Raw genomic sequence first — 21,249 nt, forward strand, 5'->3', positions numbered from 1 at the left:
GTTTTAGTAAATTTTTTTAATGTTTTACGGAAGATTTTTTATTCTTTAGATACATCTAATCTAAAATATTCCATTCTCCCAAAAACAGAAAAAAAAAAAAAAACAAAACAAAACAAAACAAAACAAAAAAAAAAAAAAAAAACAAAACAAAACATAAAAAATAAATGCCTTTAAAAAATTCACCAAATACAAAAAATATAAAACAACTATAAAAATTTAATACATTTTTATATTTTGTTGTATTCAATGATTTTTTTAAAGATTTTTTTACCTTTTAAGTATATTAAGATTAAGTGAAATTAAAAATTAAAAAATTATTAAAAATGTAAAAATAGGAATTGAAAACTCATAAAACTATTTTTGAAAATTCAAAACCAAACAAGGTGAGCATCCAAAATGGAAAGCAGCATAACAAGATCCAAATTATGGACAAGCATCATCATCATCATCATCATCATCATCATCATCATACAAGAAAACAAGAAACACCTCCCGCGTGGTGTGTTTCTTGTGTTTGTATTACGAGCCAGAATAGAGAGAAGAACAAACTCTCACTCAACTCCGAGGCCAGAGCAAAACCTCAAGTTTGTGAAGGTCTCATAGCAGCTCATCAACAAAAGCACTGCAGATGAAAATCGCCAAATGTTTCCAAAGCACAATTACAGCCACAGATCAACAACACCGCAACAAGAACATAAACCGGTGCTTATTTATCTACACCACCAATAACAAATGGATGACTAATGAAGTGACTGAAAATAGTAGTCGTCTATGTAGCCTCCGCAACTGGAAAATGCAACTTTGTCATGTATTTCTCAAGGAAACTAGTCCCACAATATGAGTCCGGGCTACCAACGTCAAAATCCCCCAGTTCCACAGAAGCCTCATTGTAATCAACCGCCCTGTCATTGGCGTCATTCAGCGATTGGTGGCACTTGTTACAACTCCCACCACCATTTTTTCGAACCTGTTTTTTGTCCTTGCCGCTGCTGCCCCCTTTAGAAGGTTTGCTGCCCTTCTGCTTGTTCTTTCCTTTTTTCTTCCTTTCAGTCTTGGACAGTGGTTTCTTGATTCTCACACATGTTGGTGCTGCTGGAGATGGATCGTACACGTCTGGAGCCCATGTCACAGTCAGATTCATTGGTGGTGTCCCCTGTTTCTCACGGCTACCTTTCATGGCAGATACAAGTCTCAAAGGTGTCTGCAAGAGAGAGAAATAAAGAACAAAGAAGAGAGAACAAATGGAACTGTCAAAAAAAAAAAAAACTTATTTCACCAGAGTTCATTTAATCAGCTTTAGGGATTGACAGCTATTCACCAGATCAAAAGGTGTGACCCAAAGAAAAACCTACATATCAATAGGTATATATACAAGTATATGCAACTCTCCCAAAAATCAGCAAAAGAATACAACGAAAAATGGGGAAATCATATCTGGTCCACAAAAACAAGGAAGCCACCCACATCCCTTTCAAAGCAAAAATCAACCTTTCCTTCCCCTCAAACAACCTTCAGTTTCTTTCTCCCTAAATAAGGAGCCACATCCCAAACCTTCTCTTATTACTTCTCGTTAAGAAAGTTCTTGCAACATAAATCACATACTTATCAAAAATAATCTACCAGGCAGGAAGATATAGAATGTTACTTCCAGCCATCAATAGTACCTAATTCTTATTGGAATTTCGCTCAAAGTGAAGAACAAAATTAGGGATTAACAACACTTAAAAATCCTAATCTGTACATAAATAGCCCTGAAAAGTGTACCAGCACCCAACCCCAACCACCTCCCACACACTTACCCCACCTCCTATAAGAAACTGAAAGGCAATACCCCTGAGAACCCACAAACAATGAAAAATGTAAATTAACTATTTCCATTAGCACCTTTAAGAAACATCCTGATTGTGCCAAAGCATGCAGGTAAGCACTGCTCAAATACTTGAAATTGGAGTGATCTAGGCAGATGATATGACTGACACGTTTGGTCATCCAATGAAGCCATTTATCCCACATTTGATTGCACAATTTGATGATGTTGACAGTGCGTCCGGATAGAACACTATATCCCATAAATGGAGGATAACTCAATCCCAATCCCCAATCCAGTCTCTCCCAAACATGGGATGGGATAGAATAGATTACCTCCACAATCCTCCTTACCCCAAGGAAAATCCTATCCCCCCTCCTTATCCTATCTGGAAACCAAACGTGACCTTAACTATCTGTCTTGGATCGAATCAGCATCAAATTCACATGATAGGAATCCAAGCATCATGACACATGACAATATGGAAAGCACTCGGACCTAAAATGAATCCACAATAGTCACTATCAAGGATAAGTAGTGCAAACTTACAGGCAACAATATATGTTTAGTTTGAGCTGGCATAACAGATTCATAGTAATTTTGCTTCACCACTGCAGCAGATTCCTCTTCATCTTCCACTTCAGCACCCTCCCTGTCCCCATCTTCCAGATCAATAGACCCGGCAAATGGTGATTTCTCACTAGATAATGGAAATGTTGTGCACTTGGATAAGCATTTATCAGAAGTTACAATGGTTGATCCAGTCTGATCGGGCTCTTCACATTCATCTTCTTTCTCCACAGTGCTGTTTTCATTCTCATCAGAAGATTGAGGTAAAATGGAGTTTAGTGACAATTTATGGTCATCCTGAATATGTAGAAATTCACCCAGATCATTCCCAAGGTCATTAGATACACTTTCTATGACACCACCATTACATTGTGATGGCTCCAGATGCAACTGCTTCAAGTCATGTGAACTGTTCGCATCTTTTGAAATTGATGTAGAACCAATGTCCATCACTGAAGTCGCAAGCTGTTAAGAGAAACTGCTTTAGTCAAAGGACTAAGCACACTTGTAAACAAAATCAAATGAACAGCACATAGCTAATTCAAACAACGGCATGTCAGCAAAAATCCAAACATGTGGACTAATTTATGGTAATTCACTAGCTCAAGCACAAACTCAGGCAGTATATTTGCCCCAGCTTAACCCATCAAGTTTTCCCAGGTTCAGGCTGAAGCCCAAATACCCAATTGCAAATAAAGACAAGCCTGAGGGAGGCAATAAAATGGTTTCAACAGGTTCACATTGCATTGGCATAATATGCTAATGAGTTTGTGTACAGCAGATACCGCCATATGGGGCAGATAGAGAAAGCATGTAGTTCGTGTACAGAAGGCTGCATCAACAGTACTAAACTGTCAAACTTCAACAGGAAAATGTAACTACTCACTTCCCTCAGCCCTCAAAACCCCCATCCCACAAATACCCATAAGAGAAAATTCGTAGGTCTGCCCCTAATTCCAACCATCAATAGAACAAGATAAACACAATAAAGCTACTTCTCAAATAGCCATAGAAGCACTAATACTATCAGTTTACTCAAAAACATCATTATGATTCAAGAAGAAAATAACGAAAATAAGACATAGGCGGACCTAACCTAATATTTCATTTAGCTTTAAGTAATTGGAAATACCAAGAAGTAGTGGGAGTCCTGATCTAATAGACTGAACAAAAAATTACGAGTCAATGAATCCCCCAGCTAAAAAGAGAGGAAAAAGGGAAAACCACATGAGAAAAATAACATAAAAGCAAATGAGAACAAAACAATTAATGGCTTTTTGTTGCTTTTCCCTTATAAATCCCTGTAAATAGACCCTTCATAGCCAATAAATGCCATCCAATATTCCAGACTGGGTATTATTAATATAACAATATAAATTAGAACAAAGTGTACAAAAGATTCAAACTTACTTATTTCCAGAACAAGATAAGGCAAAATTAAGAGGGTAAGGAGTATATCAAATACATAAGCACAAACAAAACAATAGTCAAACAAGCAAACAAAGCAGGATTGTGGGAACCTAACATTTGCCCCCAGAACATAAATATAAGCAAAGAGAAGAAGTTTCGTAGATGCAATTTTCCCAGGAAACAAAATTAACACAAAATGAGTCCACAAAAAAAACAAACAAACAAACAATTTTTCTTAAGCAATACATTACAATTAACCTTCAGATTGATCAAATTGTGCTTTCACTTTCATTTTCACTGAAAGAGACTGCACAAATAGACAATGAATCCATGTACCTCAAAAGTACGCTCACTACCAAGAAACAACCTTTGCAAATTAAAGAAACTGAATTGTGCCAACAATTGAGCTGCTCATTATGATAATAATGACAACGCAACCTTTTTCTCTTTACATAATAATAAATTAAAACACATAATTATGTATAAGCTACAAAATTATGACGGGTTATTAAAAATTGAAAAGCACCAAAAAGCTATATAGTTAATCATTGACACAGATATGAATTAGAAACTACCTCTGTGAAACAAAAGTCAAAACAAGGGAACCCCACAATCAATACTGCTGTTTCAGAGGCAATTCAGATTTCGCAACGGCTCGATCGATCGCCGATTTGTCAACGAATAATTGGGTAACTTTGCTCGATACGATCTGATTAAAAATGAAAAACAAAACCCAAAAAGAAAAACACGAAAAAAAGCAAGTGTTAACTAAGATTACCACGCCGATCACACTTTTCAAGACTTTTCAGACGGTGAAAGCTTGAAGCGCCATGGAAAGAGGTCAGGTAAGGAACAAAAGGGCGGGTAAGGAATTCAATGGTCAGCACCGAAGGCATTATTCGATGCTCTTCCAAACCCTAAAACCCCAAATTAGTAGTAGTAGTAGTAGTACACAGTTAGGGAATGATGAGCACAGTGCGAAATCGAAATCGAAATCGAAATCGAATCGATCGCTCCGATTGTAGATCAGCCTATGGGAAGATCGTAACGCGATGATCTCGGCATTGAGAGTGAGTACTAATAATGAAACCCAGAGAAGACGGAGAGATGCGTACACGATATTCTTGATTGTGTTGAATCAAGGGCGTCAATGTTGAAGATAAAATATATGGCCCGTCCAGCAAGTTTGTTATTTCAGTAGTTTATTTTTACTAAGCTTTCTTAAGGTGATCTATTGTGCGGCACCAAGATCCTCTAGAGTGAAATTTTTCTAAAGTTTCCTAGAGTGCTATATTGTGTGGTTGAGATTTACTGGCAAGTCACATCAGAAAAATTAATGTGACTTGCCAGTAAATCTCAACCACACAATGTAGCACTCTAGGAAACTTTAGGGAAAAATCACTCTAGAGGATCCTTGCTCATTGTGTGGGTGAAATTTAATGTTAAAAAATTGATGTTATCATTAAATCTCAATCACACAATGCATCACTTTAGGAAATTTTAGGGAAAAAAAACTCTAGAGGATCCTTGCTCTAATTTATTAGTCTTCGAATATTTTACTAAAAGTTGAAATAGTGGGGTATTTTTTCATAATTTTTTTTTTTAATTTATTTACATTTTATTTAGTTTATATTATTTTTTTATATTTTAATAAGTCTTATAAGTGATATAGCTACTAAACATCCTTAATAATATTTACATTTACAATGTGAATATTCGCACTGTTAATGTGAATATGAACATTTCAATATGAATGTTCACGCTGTCAATGTGAATATTCATTTTGTAAAATATAAATATTTACATCACCAACTTGTTAATCGTTTAAAAAATATTTGTAAAGGTATAAATGTCTATAAAATACTTTAAATATGAAAATTAAGATTTGGTAAATTAAATGTTCAAATAATAGGACTTATTAGAATACAATAATATCTTATGGACTAATTGGGATACAAACACTTGAAAAATGATTTTCTAATAATTCTCCCTAAAATAATTGTGTTGGGGTTGAAGATTGAAATTTTTTTTTTTTTTTAATCTTAAAAGGTTTAAAAAAATTTCTGAAGACCTCCGTAGACCCGCACGCATAGATATTGTAGACGGTAAGGTGTTATTAGGCTCGTGAGACGAGTTCAGATCCTCTCCAGTCAGTGTCTCTAGCCATTCCTCCTGTCAACGGTCAAGATTTGACCACGTCACTTTGAGCAAAAGTTACGGCTCAGATCAGATGCTTGCTAATAAATATATATATATATATATATATTTGAATTTCATTTCATTCAACACGGCAACAGAGCTTCCCATTCACTTTTTCCCTCCCTCTTCGAAGCTCTAGTGAACGACGATTGGCGGCAAATCCAAGTCGGTAGCGAACATCGACGATCTCTCCCTCTGTCTTATTAACAATGTAAATCTGCATCAGATCAACAAGTCCAACTGAGTTCTGAAGCAGCATAGGCTCAGATGTTCAAATCTCTAAACAAGAAAAAGAAAACGCAGACGAAGTTGAATTTTTGCAAGCAATAGGAGTCTTTTTTACTAGGTCCTAAATCTGGAAATGGATTTGTTCTGTAGAGCTGAAGAACTAAAGATTCAAGTGAAAAATTAGAAAAATCCCACACAAACAACATAAATCTATGCCTAACTCTAACAATGACTTTAGATTTATCACTGACCAATAAACAAAAAAATAGATTCACTCTATTTTCATTTCCTGGAAGAAAAAAAAATGCTAAAATTAATTCACTGAAAAATAGAACCCAAATTGTATAAACTAAAAATGAGCAACTAGGTCTACTCCAAATCTGAAAATGGAGTCAAAAAACAAAACTAGAGACAATAAGAAAAGCAAAAAAAGATCAGATTTTTACAAGATTTATATCTTCAAGCTCTCCAAAACCTAAAAATAGAATTGAAAATGAGATAAAAGCTAATGTAGATTAGTAGAAAAAGAAAGAGATTTAGCGGGGCACTTATTCGTCCGATCTCATCAACACTAATGACGACGAACTCATTCCTATTGTATGAACCAACAACGAGTCGTCCTTTGGTATCCTTTTTTATTTTTATTTTTTTTATTAACAAGAATATGATTTGAGCCGTAGCTTTTGCCCAAAGTGACGTAGCCAAATCTTAGCCGTTGACAGGAGGAGTAGTTAGAGACACTGGCAGGAGAGGATCTGGAGACTATCACACGTTTTATTTCAATAATTCAAATTGTTCAATAAGTAGAGTTTATCGAGTATTTTATTTTTGTAAAAAATCATATTAATTAGATATTAATAATTACTTGATTAGATCATTTTTTTAATAGTAAATATGATTTTAAAAATAAATTATTGATAAAAATATATTCTAATCAAGAAATTATTGATGTTCGATCAATATGATTTTTTTATAAAAATGAAGTAATCAAACAAGTCTACTGAGCTGTTCAAATTATCAAAATAAAATAATAAATCCCATAAACTCAATACTGCCGTCCAAGGGGAGGTCTTCTCCTATTGATTACATAATGGCCCCGTTTGGTGTAACTGTTAAAACAGATTATAGATTATAACTTAACAGATTATAAATTATGACTTTAATCAGAAACTGTTAATCTGTTTGGTGTCGCTGTTGATTAATAGATTTAAATTGCTGAATAGTATTTATTAAATAAGCTGTGAAGTAGCTTTTTCAATTAACTTTTATTTTTTGTTATTTACTACTTGTCTACATTTATCATAAAAAAAAATATTTATAGTCTATTTGGGTCTTTTTATATTTTTTAGAAAAATAAAAATATAAGAAAATATAAGAGTATAACCGTAAATTAACATGTCCACAGCAGAAGCTGATAATTAAAAGTAAGAGGTGAGCAGTTTCTCAAAATCAACTTTTTTGAGTCAAAATAAGTTGTTAAAATCAAAAAATGTTTAAAATAAATTTAACCAAACCGTTCAAAATAACTTTTTTAAATCTAAAAATTATAAGTTAACTCAAAAAATCCAAACAAACTTCCCCAATTTTATACGAACTTCCCCAATTTTATACGAAAGGTTTGGCAATTGCTTTCTGGACGTGGATAATAGATTATGGATTACGGGCTTCCAATATTACATCTGCTAAAGTAATGGGCCTTTTAGGATTGGTCTTCACCTGGCAGGGATATAAAAACAAAAAAATCGATAATCCAGTGAAAATTCTACCAAATTATATACAAAATTAGTCTAGTTTCGGTTTAATAAAATATTGAGAACCATATAAAAGGTTTGGTTAGTTGATTTGCTTAAAAACTCATGAATTAAATTGAACTAAACCGGTGTTTTAAAGGTATATAATATATATTATATAATATAATAAAAACCGTTGTAATCTCTTTGAGGTGGGAAGTCTTAAATCTAATATAGTTAAATTAAAATAATATTTAAATTCTCCAAATGAATTCCATAACAATAATTATGAAATTACAATCACTTACTACTAATAATAGAATCAATAATTATGAAAATGACAAAGTCTTAATTCAAAAGACTATTCATTACCTTCAACGCAAGCATTTTTTCTAAACATATATTTTTTAAAATTTTAAATTATACATGTCATAAAGATTTCTTCATAAAATTATGTTATTATATGTACAATTTAATTATTTATTTATAGAAATATCCAATCAATAGAAATCATGTATTGTTTTTTTGATTGGCATTTTTTTGTTTAGTGTTTTTTATTTTTTTATTTTTAAAAAATTTTAGACTTTTAAAATATGCTCCACTAGATGAAATAGAAAAATAAAAAATAAAATAAAAACATTTGAAAAAAAATATATAAAAAAAAACTTGTTTTTTTTATTTTTTAAAGTTTTTTCTTTCTTTTTTTTGGATTTTTTCAGATCTATATCTACTAGCATAAAATCCGTACTATTTATGGGATAAAATAAATAAATTAAATATAAAAAATTAATGAAAATAAGTAAATTATTTTATATGTTTGAATTTTATATTAATAATATGGTTTATTTTAAAACTATATTATTAATACCCATTCTATTTATGGGTATAAATAAATAATGAAAAATTAGTGTTTAAAAATAAATAATAATATAAAATATGTCTAAAATATGTTGTAAAAATAATTTAGAATCAATTAAATTTTATTCATTTTTATCAATACAAAAAAGAAGGTTTTTTTTATACTTTTTATATCATTAATTGTGTGTTCTAAGTTTTTAATAAAAAAATAGATGTGATAATTTAATTGGTAAATTTTTTTAAAAAATTACAAAAAATATATTTATGATAAAATATAAATACATTTTGTTTTATAAGTTTCGTAATTTTAATTTATCGTATAACAATAGTAAATTACATTTGTCAATATACTATTTTTTTTCCTTATTTTGTAAAGTTTAGAAATTTATATATTCAAAATTATAAATTGTCTTACATCAAAATTAAAAATAGATTATGATTGACTTGTGGTGTTATAGTTGGGCTATATATCAGAAAGGACTAGAAGTTACTCGACTCAATATTTATGCCAACTTGATCTTCACATAATCATTAAAAATTATTTTGGTCTATGTCTAACTTATTAATCATTTAACCTATTTACTTATTTATTTGATAAATAAATATTTGTAACTATTTTTTATAATAAAAAAAATATGGACATATTTTAGGGGGATTTTTTTTAAGGTCCCTAATATTAAGCTTTTATAATATACAGGACATCAAATATTTTCATGATGTCTAAGGTCTCTCAACATCGATCCAGAGAAATTTCAGTTCTAGAGAAAATTGAAATTCTCTAGGTTCAAACCAGAGAAAATTGAAATTTTTCTGAGTACCAAAGAAATCCAGAGAAAATTTGTGTGGCTATCCAAGAAAATTCTCTGACTTCACAAATTTATCTAGCTCTATTCACAAAGAATTTCTCTAACTTTGTGTAATATGTAAGCCAACAATACAATCTTTACTAACAAATTCACAAATTTCTCTGGTCCAAAACTAAAGAAATTCTCTCCAAACCAGACAGATCAGAGAAATTCTCTGGATTGAAACCAGGGAAATTCTCTCTATTTGCAATAGAGTTGTATTTTTATGAACAGACCTTGGTGATTGTACATTAATCCAAGAAATTTCTCTGACTTCATAAATTTCTCTGGCTCTATTCACAAAGAATTTCTCTGACTTTGTGTAATATGTAAGCCAACAATACAATCTTTACTAAGAAACCCACAAATTTCTCTGGTCCAAAACCAGAGAAATTCTCTTCAAACCAGACAGATCAGAGAAATTCTCTAGATTGAAACCAGAGAAATTCTCTCTATTTGTAGTAGAGTTGTATTTTTATGAACAGACCTTGGTGATTGTACATTAATCCAAGAAATTTCTCTGGCTTCACAAATTTCTCTGGCTCTATGCACAAAGAATTTCTCTGACTTTGTGTAATATGTAAGCCAACAATACAATCTTTACAAACAAACCCACAAATTTCTTTACTTACCATAAACATCAATCCAAGCAATATACATATATCTGGAGAATTCTCTAGACTTTTTATAGAATTTCTCTCCAGAGAAATTCTTTGGATTCTAGTCCAGAGATTTTCTCAGAATTTTCTCTAGATTTCAAGTGAACCATAAAGCATAAAGTTTGTTTGGTTGCTAAGAAAAGTAGACAACATGTTCAATAAAAAAACACATAAAAAGTACAACATAAAAGTGCTGAGAAAATTGTAATAATTATAATTTTCTCTGGATTGTAATAACACGCTATGTTTTTCAACATATATATATATAGATCTATAAATTTCACTGAGGATCAAGTCCAGGTGTTGAAAAAGCTCTGTTTTTCTCTGCAACTGAAATCAATAGAGTTTGTTTGGGTGTAATTGTTAACATTATTATTTGTTTTATAGTTTTCATTTTTCCTGAGAGTCGTGACACAAGATTCTCACCATCGACTAACCCATCTTCTCTCTCTCTCTAGCCTTTTGCTCCAGTGAAGGGATCGTCAAACTTAAACTCTCTCAAAAGAGCTAGCGTTACGAAGACCGAAATTTTCAATTCCAAACGCAACAGCAGATGATACTAGCTGAAAAATCGAGAGATTGGTTCGGTGGAGATAGAGAGAAGAACAGAGAGAGAGAGGATGAGAGGGAGATTTTTTAATATCAAATTCCTCTGTGATAGATGGGTGCGGGTTGAGGGAACTTAGATATCAAAAAATAATATTGTGAATTTCTTCCATTACTAAAAATGAAAAAGGGACCTTAGACTAATTTTTCCCATATTTATTAAAAATTTTGAACTTGGGTAAAAAAATTATATATATTTATGTTTAACAGTATTAGATGAATAGTTTTTTATGTATGAAAATATAATTGAAGATAGAGCCGTTCTAAATTATAGATGATATTTTGGTCTTATCCTTACACTTGTCTAAGAAATTGATCAATTAATTAGTCAAAACATTTTATTATAATAAATTTAAACATTATGTATAAATTATATTATAAATTATCAGTTCGTGACCTGTATGAATTATTTGGGGTTAAATATGATTAAAATTATCTATGATAGAGTTGCACTAAATTCTATGTCATATTTTAGCCTTAATCTTAAACTTTAGTCAAAAAAATTGATTGATTAATTAGTAAAACTATTTGATAATAACAAGTTTAAACATTATATATAAATTATATCATAATTTATTAATTCATGACCGGTATAAGTTAGTTTGGGGGTTAAATATTGTTAAAATTTAAATCTCAAATTAGATATGGTTAAAATTTACTTTTTATTTTCATCTAAAAAAAATTACAATGAATAATTTATTTTGTTTTTAACATTGTAAAAAATAAGTAAAGGAATGTAATAATAATTAATAACATTTTTTAGGATAAATTCCAAATATACACTACAATAAAATTGACTTTTTACGGCACCACATCAACGACATACAATGAATGCAAGCCGTAATTTCTCATTTTTACGACTTGCTTTTTTTGCATGTCGTAAATAATATACTAACCACGGCGCGTCGTTAAAAGTGAATGACTTTCCATGACTGGTCATAATATGACGCGCGCTGCACGTCGTAGAAGGGTTTTTACGGCGTGCATTGCGCGCCATAAAAACCCTTTTTTGTTGTAGTGACACCCCCTTGCACGCCGTAAAAACCCTTTTTTTGTTGTAGTGACACCCCCTGAGGTTTGCTTAAAGTACATGTTGTCCCCTGTGATTTCGAAAATTACAAATATTCCCTTGTCAGACTTTTTCATTTTACAGAATCAACTAAAAAAATGAAATTTATAAGGGCAAATTACAAACGCCCCCCTCAAGATTTGGTGAAAATGCAGATTCCTCTCTGAGGTTTGAGAAATTACAACCCGCCACCTGAGGTTTATATTTTCATAACAAATTGCCCCCTGAGGTTTTTATTTTCATACAGATTCCCCCATAATTTCCCCTAATTTGTTATGAAAATTTGATACTCATGGGACAATTTGTAATTTCTCAAATCTCAGGGGGAATTTGTATTTTTACCAAACCTCGAGAGGGGTGTTTGTAATTTGCCCTATTTTATAATTACTCTCTAATACAATAATAAAATTACCTAAATTATTAATTGAAACATATTTCTAATATCATTAAAAACTGTTAATTGACTTCATGATTTATTAATAAAATGGGCAATTTGTTACGAAATTAGAAACCTCAAGGGGTGGAATGTAATTTCCAAAACCATAGGGGGTGATTCATATTTTTATCAAATCTCAGGGATGTATTTGTAAGTTACCCTTTTTTTATCATGTGATCTCTCGGTAAATATGTCACACCCTAAAATTTAGACAATTAAATATTAAATTAGGACTAAATCCCAATTAATATTCTATCATCCAAATCTTAGGGGTGAAATAAGAAAACTAAACGTTCTCGTCTCCATAAGGTTTAAGTAAATTCCATGCTCAAAAGATTACAAGGGATTAAAAAAAACTAACAAAACGCCAACCAAACCATCCGCCATAAATTAATAACTAACCAATACCTCGAACATTAAAGTGACAATAAATAGTCAAAATAACTTAACTAATATAAGGTTACAAACCATGCCAAATTATCAAAATACTAAGGTCATAAAAAAAAATAAATATATAAACTAATATCAATTCTAAACTCAAGAAAACTAAAGAAGTCTAAATGGCATGTCCAACAACTATAGTTATTCCACGTCATCACTATAACCCCAACTAATCATGCCAAGAAAGTTCGACTACGCTCAAATAGAACGCACTTGAGATGTCAAGAGACAAAACGGGTCAGTGTATAGGTATATTGGTATGAGTACAATATTTAACACCCACGTGTGTATCAGACACAAACAAAAGTATATTTAATTCTTATTACGGGATAAGACAAGTAGTTCTATCCCCACCAAGATAAATTGGTAGTTTCCCGAGATACGGTGGCATTTAGTTTCTTACTCGTACACAACGAAATATAAATTGAATATAAAATAAACAAAATAAAAATAAAAATATGGTGGGTCAGCCCTACATAAAAAGTTAGTAAGACCCACCATCCTGCAAAAAATAAAGTTAGTATAATTTAATCATAAGTAACTTGTTAAAGAAGTATAAAAATGTACCGTTTCATACTTAAATAATTCGAATTGACCAAAACTCAAAGAACAAAAGTTGTATATGATCAAATTTACTAAAAGGCAATATGAACGAATTTAGTAGAAACTGAACAGGTTGAGAAAAAAACTTAATAGAAAATCCTAAACAAAATTCAATTGAAAAATTTGAAATTGAAAACAGAAAGAAACTACCCTAAGATGATTTTTTTGAAAAAAATTCTGAACACGAAAAGTGTGCATAATAATGTTTTACTTCAGTTTACGTGAAACAAGTAAAAATAAGCTCGTTTTGTGGGTTAAAACAGCATCTAAAGTCTGCATTTCTAAAATGAATAAAAAATATTGTAACCAAGATCATCCAATTACAAGTTCTAATCAATTTTTTTAATAAAAAATTAAAATTGTCTAGAATCACGTATACATACATCTGCTCAAATTTCATAATTTATTGAGGTTGATTACTATTTGTTTCAAGATGTACAAATCAATATAATTCAAACTATACATATAAGTTCATATTTAATTTTTTGTACCTTAACTCCACCACTTTGGCCCTTCACTTCCGGCCTACACATATATTCCATGTGCCTTCCATATTGTCCCGAGTTTGAACCACATTCTCCAGATGGTTAGCATATATATACGCACGTAAATCAAAACACTTGTCTACTAATGAGAAATGCAACAAATATATATATATATATATATACACAATCTCTCATCTACTTATGACAACAAACATAATAACGTCAAGTCTAAGGCATTTAAATAAATCTCATAATCCTCACTTTTTTTCTATACACTATTTCTCACCAATACTCAAATAAAACAACAATCAATGGAGTCATGGTGGAGTGTAAGGAATTTATCTATGGATTCCAAGTTTATTTTAATTTCATATACCCATGAGTGTGATCACAACCATAAAATAAATCCATATAAAAACCCTAAACATGGCATACACAACTAATCAAAATAATTAAAATCAATCCATCATCTATATGCAAATACAAAATCAAACCAACATCAAATAAGTATAAATAAATAAAAATAACGAATTAAATATAAATCAAGGGAAGTGAGTTTTGCAATCACAATTATTTTTGAAAATCAAAAAATTATTTAAAGAACTAATGGAGCCACAAAAACAAAACCCTAGGTTGCGTTTGATAGAGTTTTGTAAATATAATTTGAGAGTACGAGCTGTGTTTTGAGTTTGTGAGTTGTGGAATTATGATTTGAGTGTAAAAAATTTGCTTGGTTATGGTTATAGAGTGTTGAATTGAGTTTTGAATTAAGTGTGAAATTGAGTTTTGAATTGAATGTAGAATTGAGTTTTGAAAGTTTGATTTGACATGTGAAGTAAGAAAATTTGTTTGGTTATGAGTTTTGGAAAGAGTTTTCAAAACTTAATTAAATTATTATAACTCATAACAAAACACACAATTAATGATATGACATAATTTGTAGTCACCATTACTATTAGGCCAAGTTTGGGAAGTCTCAAAAAAGTTAAAAAGCCAAAAAGTTACTCAAAAAGTTAAAAAGTTATCACTATTCACCAAAAGTCAACAATTGCGGCTGCACAACTCCCAATACTAATTTTTCCCTACACATTAATTTATTCAATTTTTTAATACATATTTTTCCATAAAAAGTCAAAAAGTTAACCCAAATATTCATATTTTCAACCTCAACTTTTTAGTCTAAAAAGACAAAAAGTACACTTATTTAGGACACCCCAAACAACCCCTTAATGTCATTTTTTTTTTGGAGAGGAATTACTATTAATGTCATTGTTGGCCATCAAATACACAAACATAATATAAAAATAATAATGTTATATGTACTAATTAGTGTATCAATTAATGATATGACATAATTTAAGATATTTTTTATATTTATAATTTATATAATGAATGCGGTTAATAATAAGATTATAACTAATATTAGTAAACTAATTGATTCATATAGTACCATCCTAATACAAAATGAAACTTGAGTTGATTTATTAAATCTGATTAGAAACATACGGTCAGCCGAATTTAGGGGCATATTTGAAATTTGTATTATTATTTTTTTTTTGCTAGCATTCATATGACTGGATAACATTTTACTTTCTTACAAATAATTTAAAATTTTATTTTATTAAGAGTGTTTTTAAACATGCGTTCGCTAGTATTATATAATTCAAATAGAAATATACAAAATTTATACAAATTTAATGTGCCTCAGTTTATTAATTAAAAAAAAAAAACCCTCTCATAATTATCATTCATAATTCATAATTAAAAAAAAAACCCTCTCATAATTATCATTCATAATTCATAATTCATAATTATAAATTAAAAAAAAATATGATTGACAACATTTCTGGTTTTCAGAAAATTTTATTTTTTTATTTTCTGTATTTTAATATTTTTAATAATTTTTTTAATATTTTAAGCAATTATTTTTAATTTTTAGATGTACCTAACATAAACACACTTAAAAAGTATAATATTTATAAAAAAAATCTTTAAAAAATACTCTAAATATCAAAAAAATATAAAAATTTAATATTTTACGCATTTATTAATTTTTTAAAATATTTTTTTCACAGATATTTTACTATTTAGATACATTTAAGTAAAGTATATCTTAAAAAATTACTTAAAATTTTAAAAATGTTCACTAAAAATAAAAAATATGAAAAATAAAAAATTCAATTTTCAGGGACACTTTGGGAAGATTGGTAAAAAGCTAGTTTTTTTGACTTTTAGCTGTTTTAGCCAAAAAATTCAACTTTTTTATCCAAAATAACCCACTTTTTTTGCCAAAAAAAGCCACCAAAAAAGTCAAAAACCAAAAAGTCAACTTTTTACCAACTTTCCAAAACACTCCTCAAAATATTAAATTTAGAAAACTGAAACAAAGTATTTTTTTATTTATAAATTTATGTATTTATCATTTCCAAGTTACAATTTACCAAAAAATAAAAAAATATTGATGGAACAGCTTGAAAGGGTTAATCTCTCTCTCTCTGTTTCAGGGCGACATCTCTACTCTGCGAAACCCAAATACCAAGGTCTGTTTGGTTGTATTTTCAAATTAGTTTTCAACATATAAACTCGCGCTTCACGTTTGGATAGAACACTCAAAATACATTTCCGCGTGTGAATTCAAATTATAGTATGAAAACCTGTTTGGCAGGTTGTATCTCTACTTTCAGCGCTTGTGCATTCTTCCATGTCCTTCTATGTCGTCTCCATCGTCTCTGAAATATTCTATCGTCTCTGAAATATTCACGTGAAGCTCATCTCTGTATCAAACATCAGTCCTTTATATTGATCACGGGTAGGCTTGTCTATCAAACATCAGTACTTCAGATACTTCAGATTCATCACAGGCACTTCAGATTCATCACGGGTGGGCTTCACAGAGAAGACTGATTTTATAAATAATGAATCCACCCAACCCGCTCTATACTGGTATCATCGTTCACAAATCGAGTTCCTTACGATTTGTGCGTTGTGGAAGATTCTTATTACGGGCAACGAAACAACGACGACTACGACGTAAAAGAACTCACAAATTTATTTACATATTTTGTTATACGAAAATGATTTGAAGAATTCATCCCTAATTTTATTTTATTTTTCTTTCAGGTCAAATTTATGAAATTTATTGTCGAATCCGACGAAGAAACAGTGCTACCTTAAGTCAGTATACAAATTCCATCACCGGCGATAATTATTCAAGTCCCACTAATCTGGTAAATATATCCTTCAACTGCAAATGATTTTATACGAAATCAGTTCTCAAATATTTTTCTGAGAAGTGTAAGGGACTATTTTTTTTATTTGAAGATGTTTTCTATTTTCTTGAATTGTTTCACCTTTTGCGAAGAAGAATAGCAGTAAGCTGCTAAATCGATCTGAATATGTTATATATAAATAATTTTTGAGAAGTTAAAATCAGTTCCCAAATGGTTTCTCATAATTTGTGACGCCTATTTGTCATTTCAGATCGGTTGTTGTTTTCAATTATGAGCTGTTTGAACCTTCTGCAAGAAAAGAACTTGTGAACGACTTGTACCTGGACACCCGGCTGGTCTTCCCCGGGGTCATCCGGCCGGTCAACCGGCCGGTCGACCTACCCATCCCTTTTTCAACTTCACTGGTTTATTTACTATTTTTTTTCCTACTTCATTTTCTACCCGTCCCATTTTCCTTACATCTTTTTTACTGGTTTTCTCCTACCATTCAAAGATAATGTTACCTGATTTTTTTTTATTAGTTGTGGTTATATTTCTGCTATTTAAATTGAAGTAATCTGTCACGCTATTTTTTTCCTTTAAATAATATCATCTGCATTTTTTTTTATCTGTGTTCTCTTTGAAATCATTTTGCTCTGTTATGATCTGTTTGTCTTGTATATCTACCCCAGACTAGTTTAAATTTCATTTGTATGTTTATAGATGGATGAAAATAATTCTGATGACAACCAAGAAACAAAAATGTGGACGGCCAGAAGTGAAACAAAATTAATAAATATGTTGAGAGATGAGGTTAGAAAAAATCAAACAACTGGCCGTACTACTTCGTGGACAATTAGGCATTAGAATCATTATGCAAATCAGTTGCACAATCTGTATGGATTTCGGTATACAGCAACACAGGTGCGCCAAAAATATCAGCGATTGAAAGCTGATTATCAGACATTTAAGCGACTCCAGGCACAGACTGGTCTGGGATGGGATCCAATTGTAGGCATTGTTGTTGCACCTGATGAATTTTGGGATAAGGTTGTTCATTAATCTGTACTATTAAATAATTTTAATTTAAAGATTTCATGATACATACAGTGCTTAATTCTTTATTTGTATTTGTTGTAGGCCAACAGAAATGTGAAGAAGTTTAGGACAAAAGGATTTGAATATTTTCAAGAAATGGCAGAAATTGTTGAAAATTGTTGTGCCACAGGGGCCTTATCTCGTGCATCCACACAAGGAGCCCTTGACTCAGAAGAAGAAGATGACATGTTAAATAAATTTTGGAACCCTGATGTTGGTGGGAGTAATGCTGGTGGGAGTAACGCTGCTGAGGCAATTCCTGTTGACTTATTTGGGGATGAGTACATGGATCCAGCAAAGGGCAAAAGTCACAAGAGGGGCCCTACAACCAGCCAGACTGACAGTGGTCGTTCTAAAAAGTCACGGTCAAGTGGGTTTGATGATGTGTGCGCAGCTTTCACATCCTATGTACAAGCAAAAACAGGACATTCACGTGCACGAGAAAATGAGACAGAGGCTGTAAGTGCAGGTGGTGATGATTACTCTCTTGATGCATGTCAAAATGCATTACTAGAGCTTGGGGACATACCACCAGTGCAGTACATTAAGGCACTGACACTGTTTAAGGATAAGAAATGGCGAAGGTTTTTTATGCGCACTCCTACCCATTTGGGCCTACCCATGATCCTCACTTTGCAGTGAAGTCAGAAGCTCTTCAGTGACATCACCAAACATTCGTTCTAAGGCAGACTCATTTTGAAAATAGCATTGTAAATCTCCTGTTTGAACTCCAATAATTTGTGCGAAAGCACGGAGAATGAGTGTGATTGTTTTCCCTTTCACATAGGAGGTCAGACTGAACGGTTCATTTTGTTGGTCACCAGCTGTCAAGTGAACATAAAATAATCGTACAATACGGGGATATATCTTATTTGGTAAATTAAGTAAAGGTAGCCATCCCATTGTATCTAATTTACCAACTAAGAGCGGGTCATATTGAGAAGGTAGTCTTACATTTCTTCCCGTAACAATTGGTCGATTAATAAAATGTGAATAGGCTTGTTCATAATGATACGATAAAAAATCATTATTTAAATTGTCATGATGTTGTTGCTGTGGTTGATGTTGTACAGGATTTGAGGATTCACCACGTTCGGGTCTGGCTCGTTTTGTTCTTGGCATGATAGCTGCAACAGTGAAAGAAGAATATATAAAAAATATATATTAAAACATGAATTGAGAAAAATGTATGGAAACTATATCGAAAATAGTATGATGTACAAAAATGTATAGAAAATATATCAAAAATAATATAATGTCAGTGTAAAAAAATGGAACACATATGATTACACAGATATGAAAAACATGAACAGATCGGCAGTCACAAAACTGATCGAATGATGTACAAAAATGTATAGAAAATATATCAAAAATAATATAATGTTAGTGTAAAAAAATGGAACACATATGATTAGACAGATATGAAAAACATGAACAGATCGACAGCCACAAAACTGATCGACTGGAATGGGATGACCGGCCGGTTGACCACCCGGTTTACCTCGTCGAAGGCTACTGCTCCTCTTCTTATTCGAAAGCTACTGGTGTTTTACTACCAAAGGTAGTCTGAATAAAATACGAGATGCGAAGGTAATACGAAACTAACCTGTAATTGAAATTAATGTTCTTGATGGAGCTGAGACCAGTCGACGGTGAAGTTGAAATCTTCCTTCAGAAGGATCAAAGACGGTGAAGATGGTATGGTTAGAAGAATGGTTTTTCAGAATTTATAAAAGGCTGAAGCTTGGTTTTTTATTTTTTATTTTTATATTTTAATTTGTTATGTATTATTTTTTTATAATATTAATAATGTTTTTCAGAAAAGTGCATGTGATTTGATATACACAGCTATGATGTCCCTTTTCTTTTGGCTCAGTATATAGTATATAGGTAGTAGGTTCATGAAATTACTAAATTACCCTTTATATTTTGTTCACTTCCCATGTAAATAGAGAGGGACAAAATAGTAAATTTAGAGGTGAATTCAATTATATGAGCGTGCTGATGGTCCGTCAATAATGGTCTGATTTGTACTCATTTCCTAATAAATTAATAATGTGTAATAAATGAGAAAAAAAATTGATAATATTTTATAAGGTTTACGATATGATTTGTATTTTAATCTATTAAACTATGTTAATTTTTATTAATATGTATTTTTAAAAGTTATTGACTTCAACAAAATTTAAAAACAAAAATTAAAAATGTATTGTACAAGATAGGCGTAAAAAATGAATTGATATAAAAATTTAATTGACACAAAATAATTGACATAGATTTATTTTAAAATGGAAAAATAATTTGAAAAAAAAATTTATACAACACAAATTACTGAAAAAAAAAACAATTTTTAATTTCAGTATTTTAAATATAATTTGGTTATTACTGTTGATAAAAAATACGGATATCGATATAAGAGTTGTGTACACTCAAAATAAATTATTGATTGAATTAAATTTTGAAAACTATTTTGAAAACACATTAACAAACAAATTTTCTTATTTCACATGTCACATCAAACTTTCAAAACATAATTCAAAATACATATTCAAAACACATTTCAACACTCTATTTTAAAACCATAACCAAACAAATTTTTTACACTCAAATCATAATTCCACAACACACAAACTCAAAATACAACTCATATTCTTAAATCACATTTACAAAACTCTACCAAACGCTACCTGAGTTTTGAATTGAATGTAGAATTGAGTTTTGAAAGTTTGATTTGACATGTGAAGTAAGAAAATTTGTTTGGTTATGAGTTTTGGAAAGAGTTTTCAAAACTTAATTGAATTATTATAACTCATAACAAAACACACTACTTTCACACTATTGAAAATTCTGATCAACACTCATAAGCAAACTCTTTTTAAAATTCAATTAAAAAATTTTATTATTAACAGAAAATAACATTAATCAATTTTTTAATTGAAAATACTACAAAAGAAATAATTTTTTTTCAAAATAAATATTCAAAAAATTTAAATCAT

General features: G+C 30.7%; 2 protein-coding genes across 3 annotated transcripts; one reads left to right on the plus strand and one right to left on the minus strand.

Annotated features, from left to right (window-relative positions):
* Nucleotides 1–423: 423 nt before the first annotated feature.
* LOC114308703 (uncharacterized) lies at nucleotides 424–5,018 on the minus strand. Of its 2 annotated transcripts, none has more exons than XM_028254352.2 (3): nucleotides 4,363–5,018; nucleotides 2,357–2,842; nucleotides 424–1,201 (listed from the first exon to the last, which is right to left on the minus strand). In XM_028254352.2, exons 2-3 carry the CDS (start codon nucleotides 2,825–2,827, stop codon nucleotides 770–772), a joined length of 903 nt encoding a protein of 300 aa, XP_028110153.2. In that variant the 5' UTR covers nucleotides 2,828–2,842; nucleotides 4,363–5,018; the 3' UTR covers nucleotides 424–769. The 2 variants fall into 2 exon arrangements, with proteins under 2 accessions (XP_028110153.2, XP_028110154.2); XM_028254353.2 differs by having other exon boundaries at nucleotides 2,357–2,872; nucleotides 4,363–4,953.
* Nucleotides 5,019–16,407: 11,389 nt separating this feature from the next.
* LOC114308714 (uncharacterized) lies at nucleotides 16,408–19,203 on the plus strand. The gene is made up of 4 exons (XM_082890081.1): nucleotides 16,408–16,486; nucleotides 17,067–17,173; nucleotides 18,023–18,205; nucleotides 18,296–19,203. The coding sequence occupies exons 1-4, from the start codon at nucleotides 16,408–16,410 to the stop codon at nucleotides 18,893–18,895; spliced, it is 969 nt and encodes a 322-aa protein (XP_082746207.1). The 3' UTR covers nucleotides 18,896–19,203.
* Nucleotides 19,204–21,249: the final 2,046 nt, after the last annotated feature.

This window comes from Camellia sinensis, chromosome 10 (assembly GCF_055761805.1).
Source record: "Camellia sinensis isolate YWXY chromosome 10, ASM5576180v1, whole genome shotgun sequence".
Lineage (NCBI taxonomy): Eukaryota > Viridiplantae > Streptophyta > Magnoliopsida > Ericales > Theaceae > Camellia > Camellia sinensis.

Bases quoted from the DNA above. Each gene is read 5' to 3' on its own strand.
- LOC114308714 (XM_082890081.1), top strand. From the start codon at position 16,408: ATGGAACAGCTTGAAAGGGTTAATCTCTCTCTCTCTGTTTCAGGGCGA. The intron at 17,174-18,022 runs GTAAATATATCC...ATTAGGCATTAG, and splicing joins ATTCAAGTCCCACTAATCTG to AATCATTATGCAAATCAGTT. The intron at 18,206-18,295 runs GTTGTTCATTAA...TATTTGTTGTAG, and splicing joins CTGATGAATTTTGGGATAAG to GCCAACAGAAATGTGAAGAA.
- LOC114308703 (XM_028254352.2), bottom strand. From the start codon at position 2,827: ATGGACATTGGTTCTACATCAATTTCAAAAGATGCGAACAGTTCACAT. The intron at 1,202-2,356 runs GTAAGTTTGCAC...TCTCTCTTGCAG, and splicing joins CTAAACATATATTGTTGCCT to ACACCTTTGAGACTTGTATC.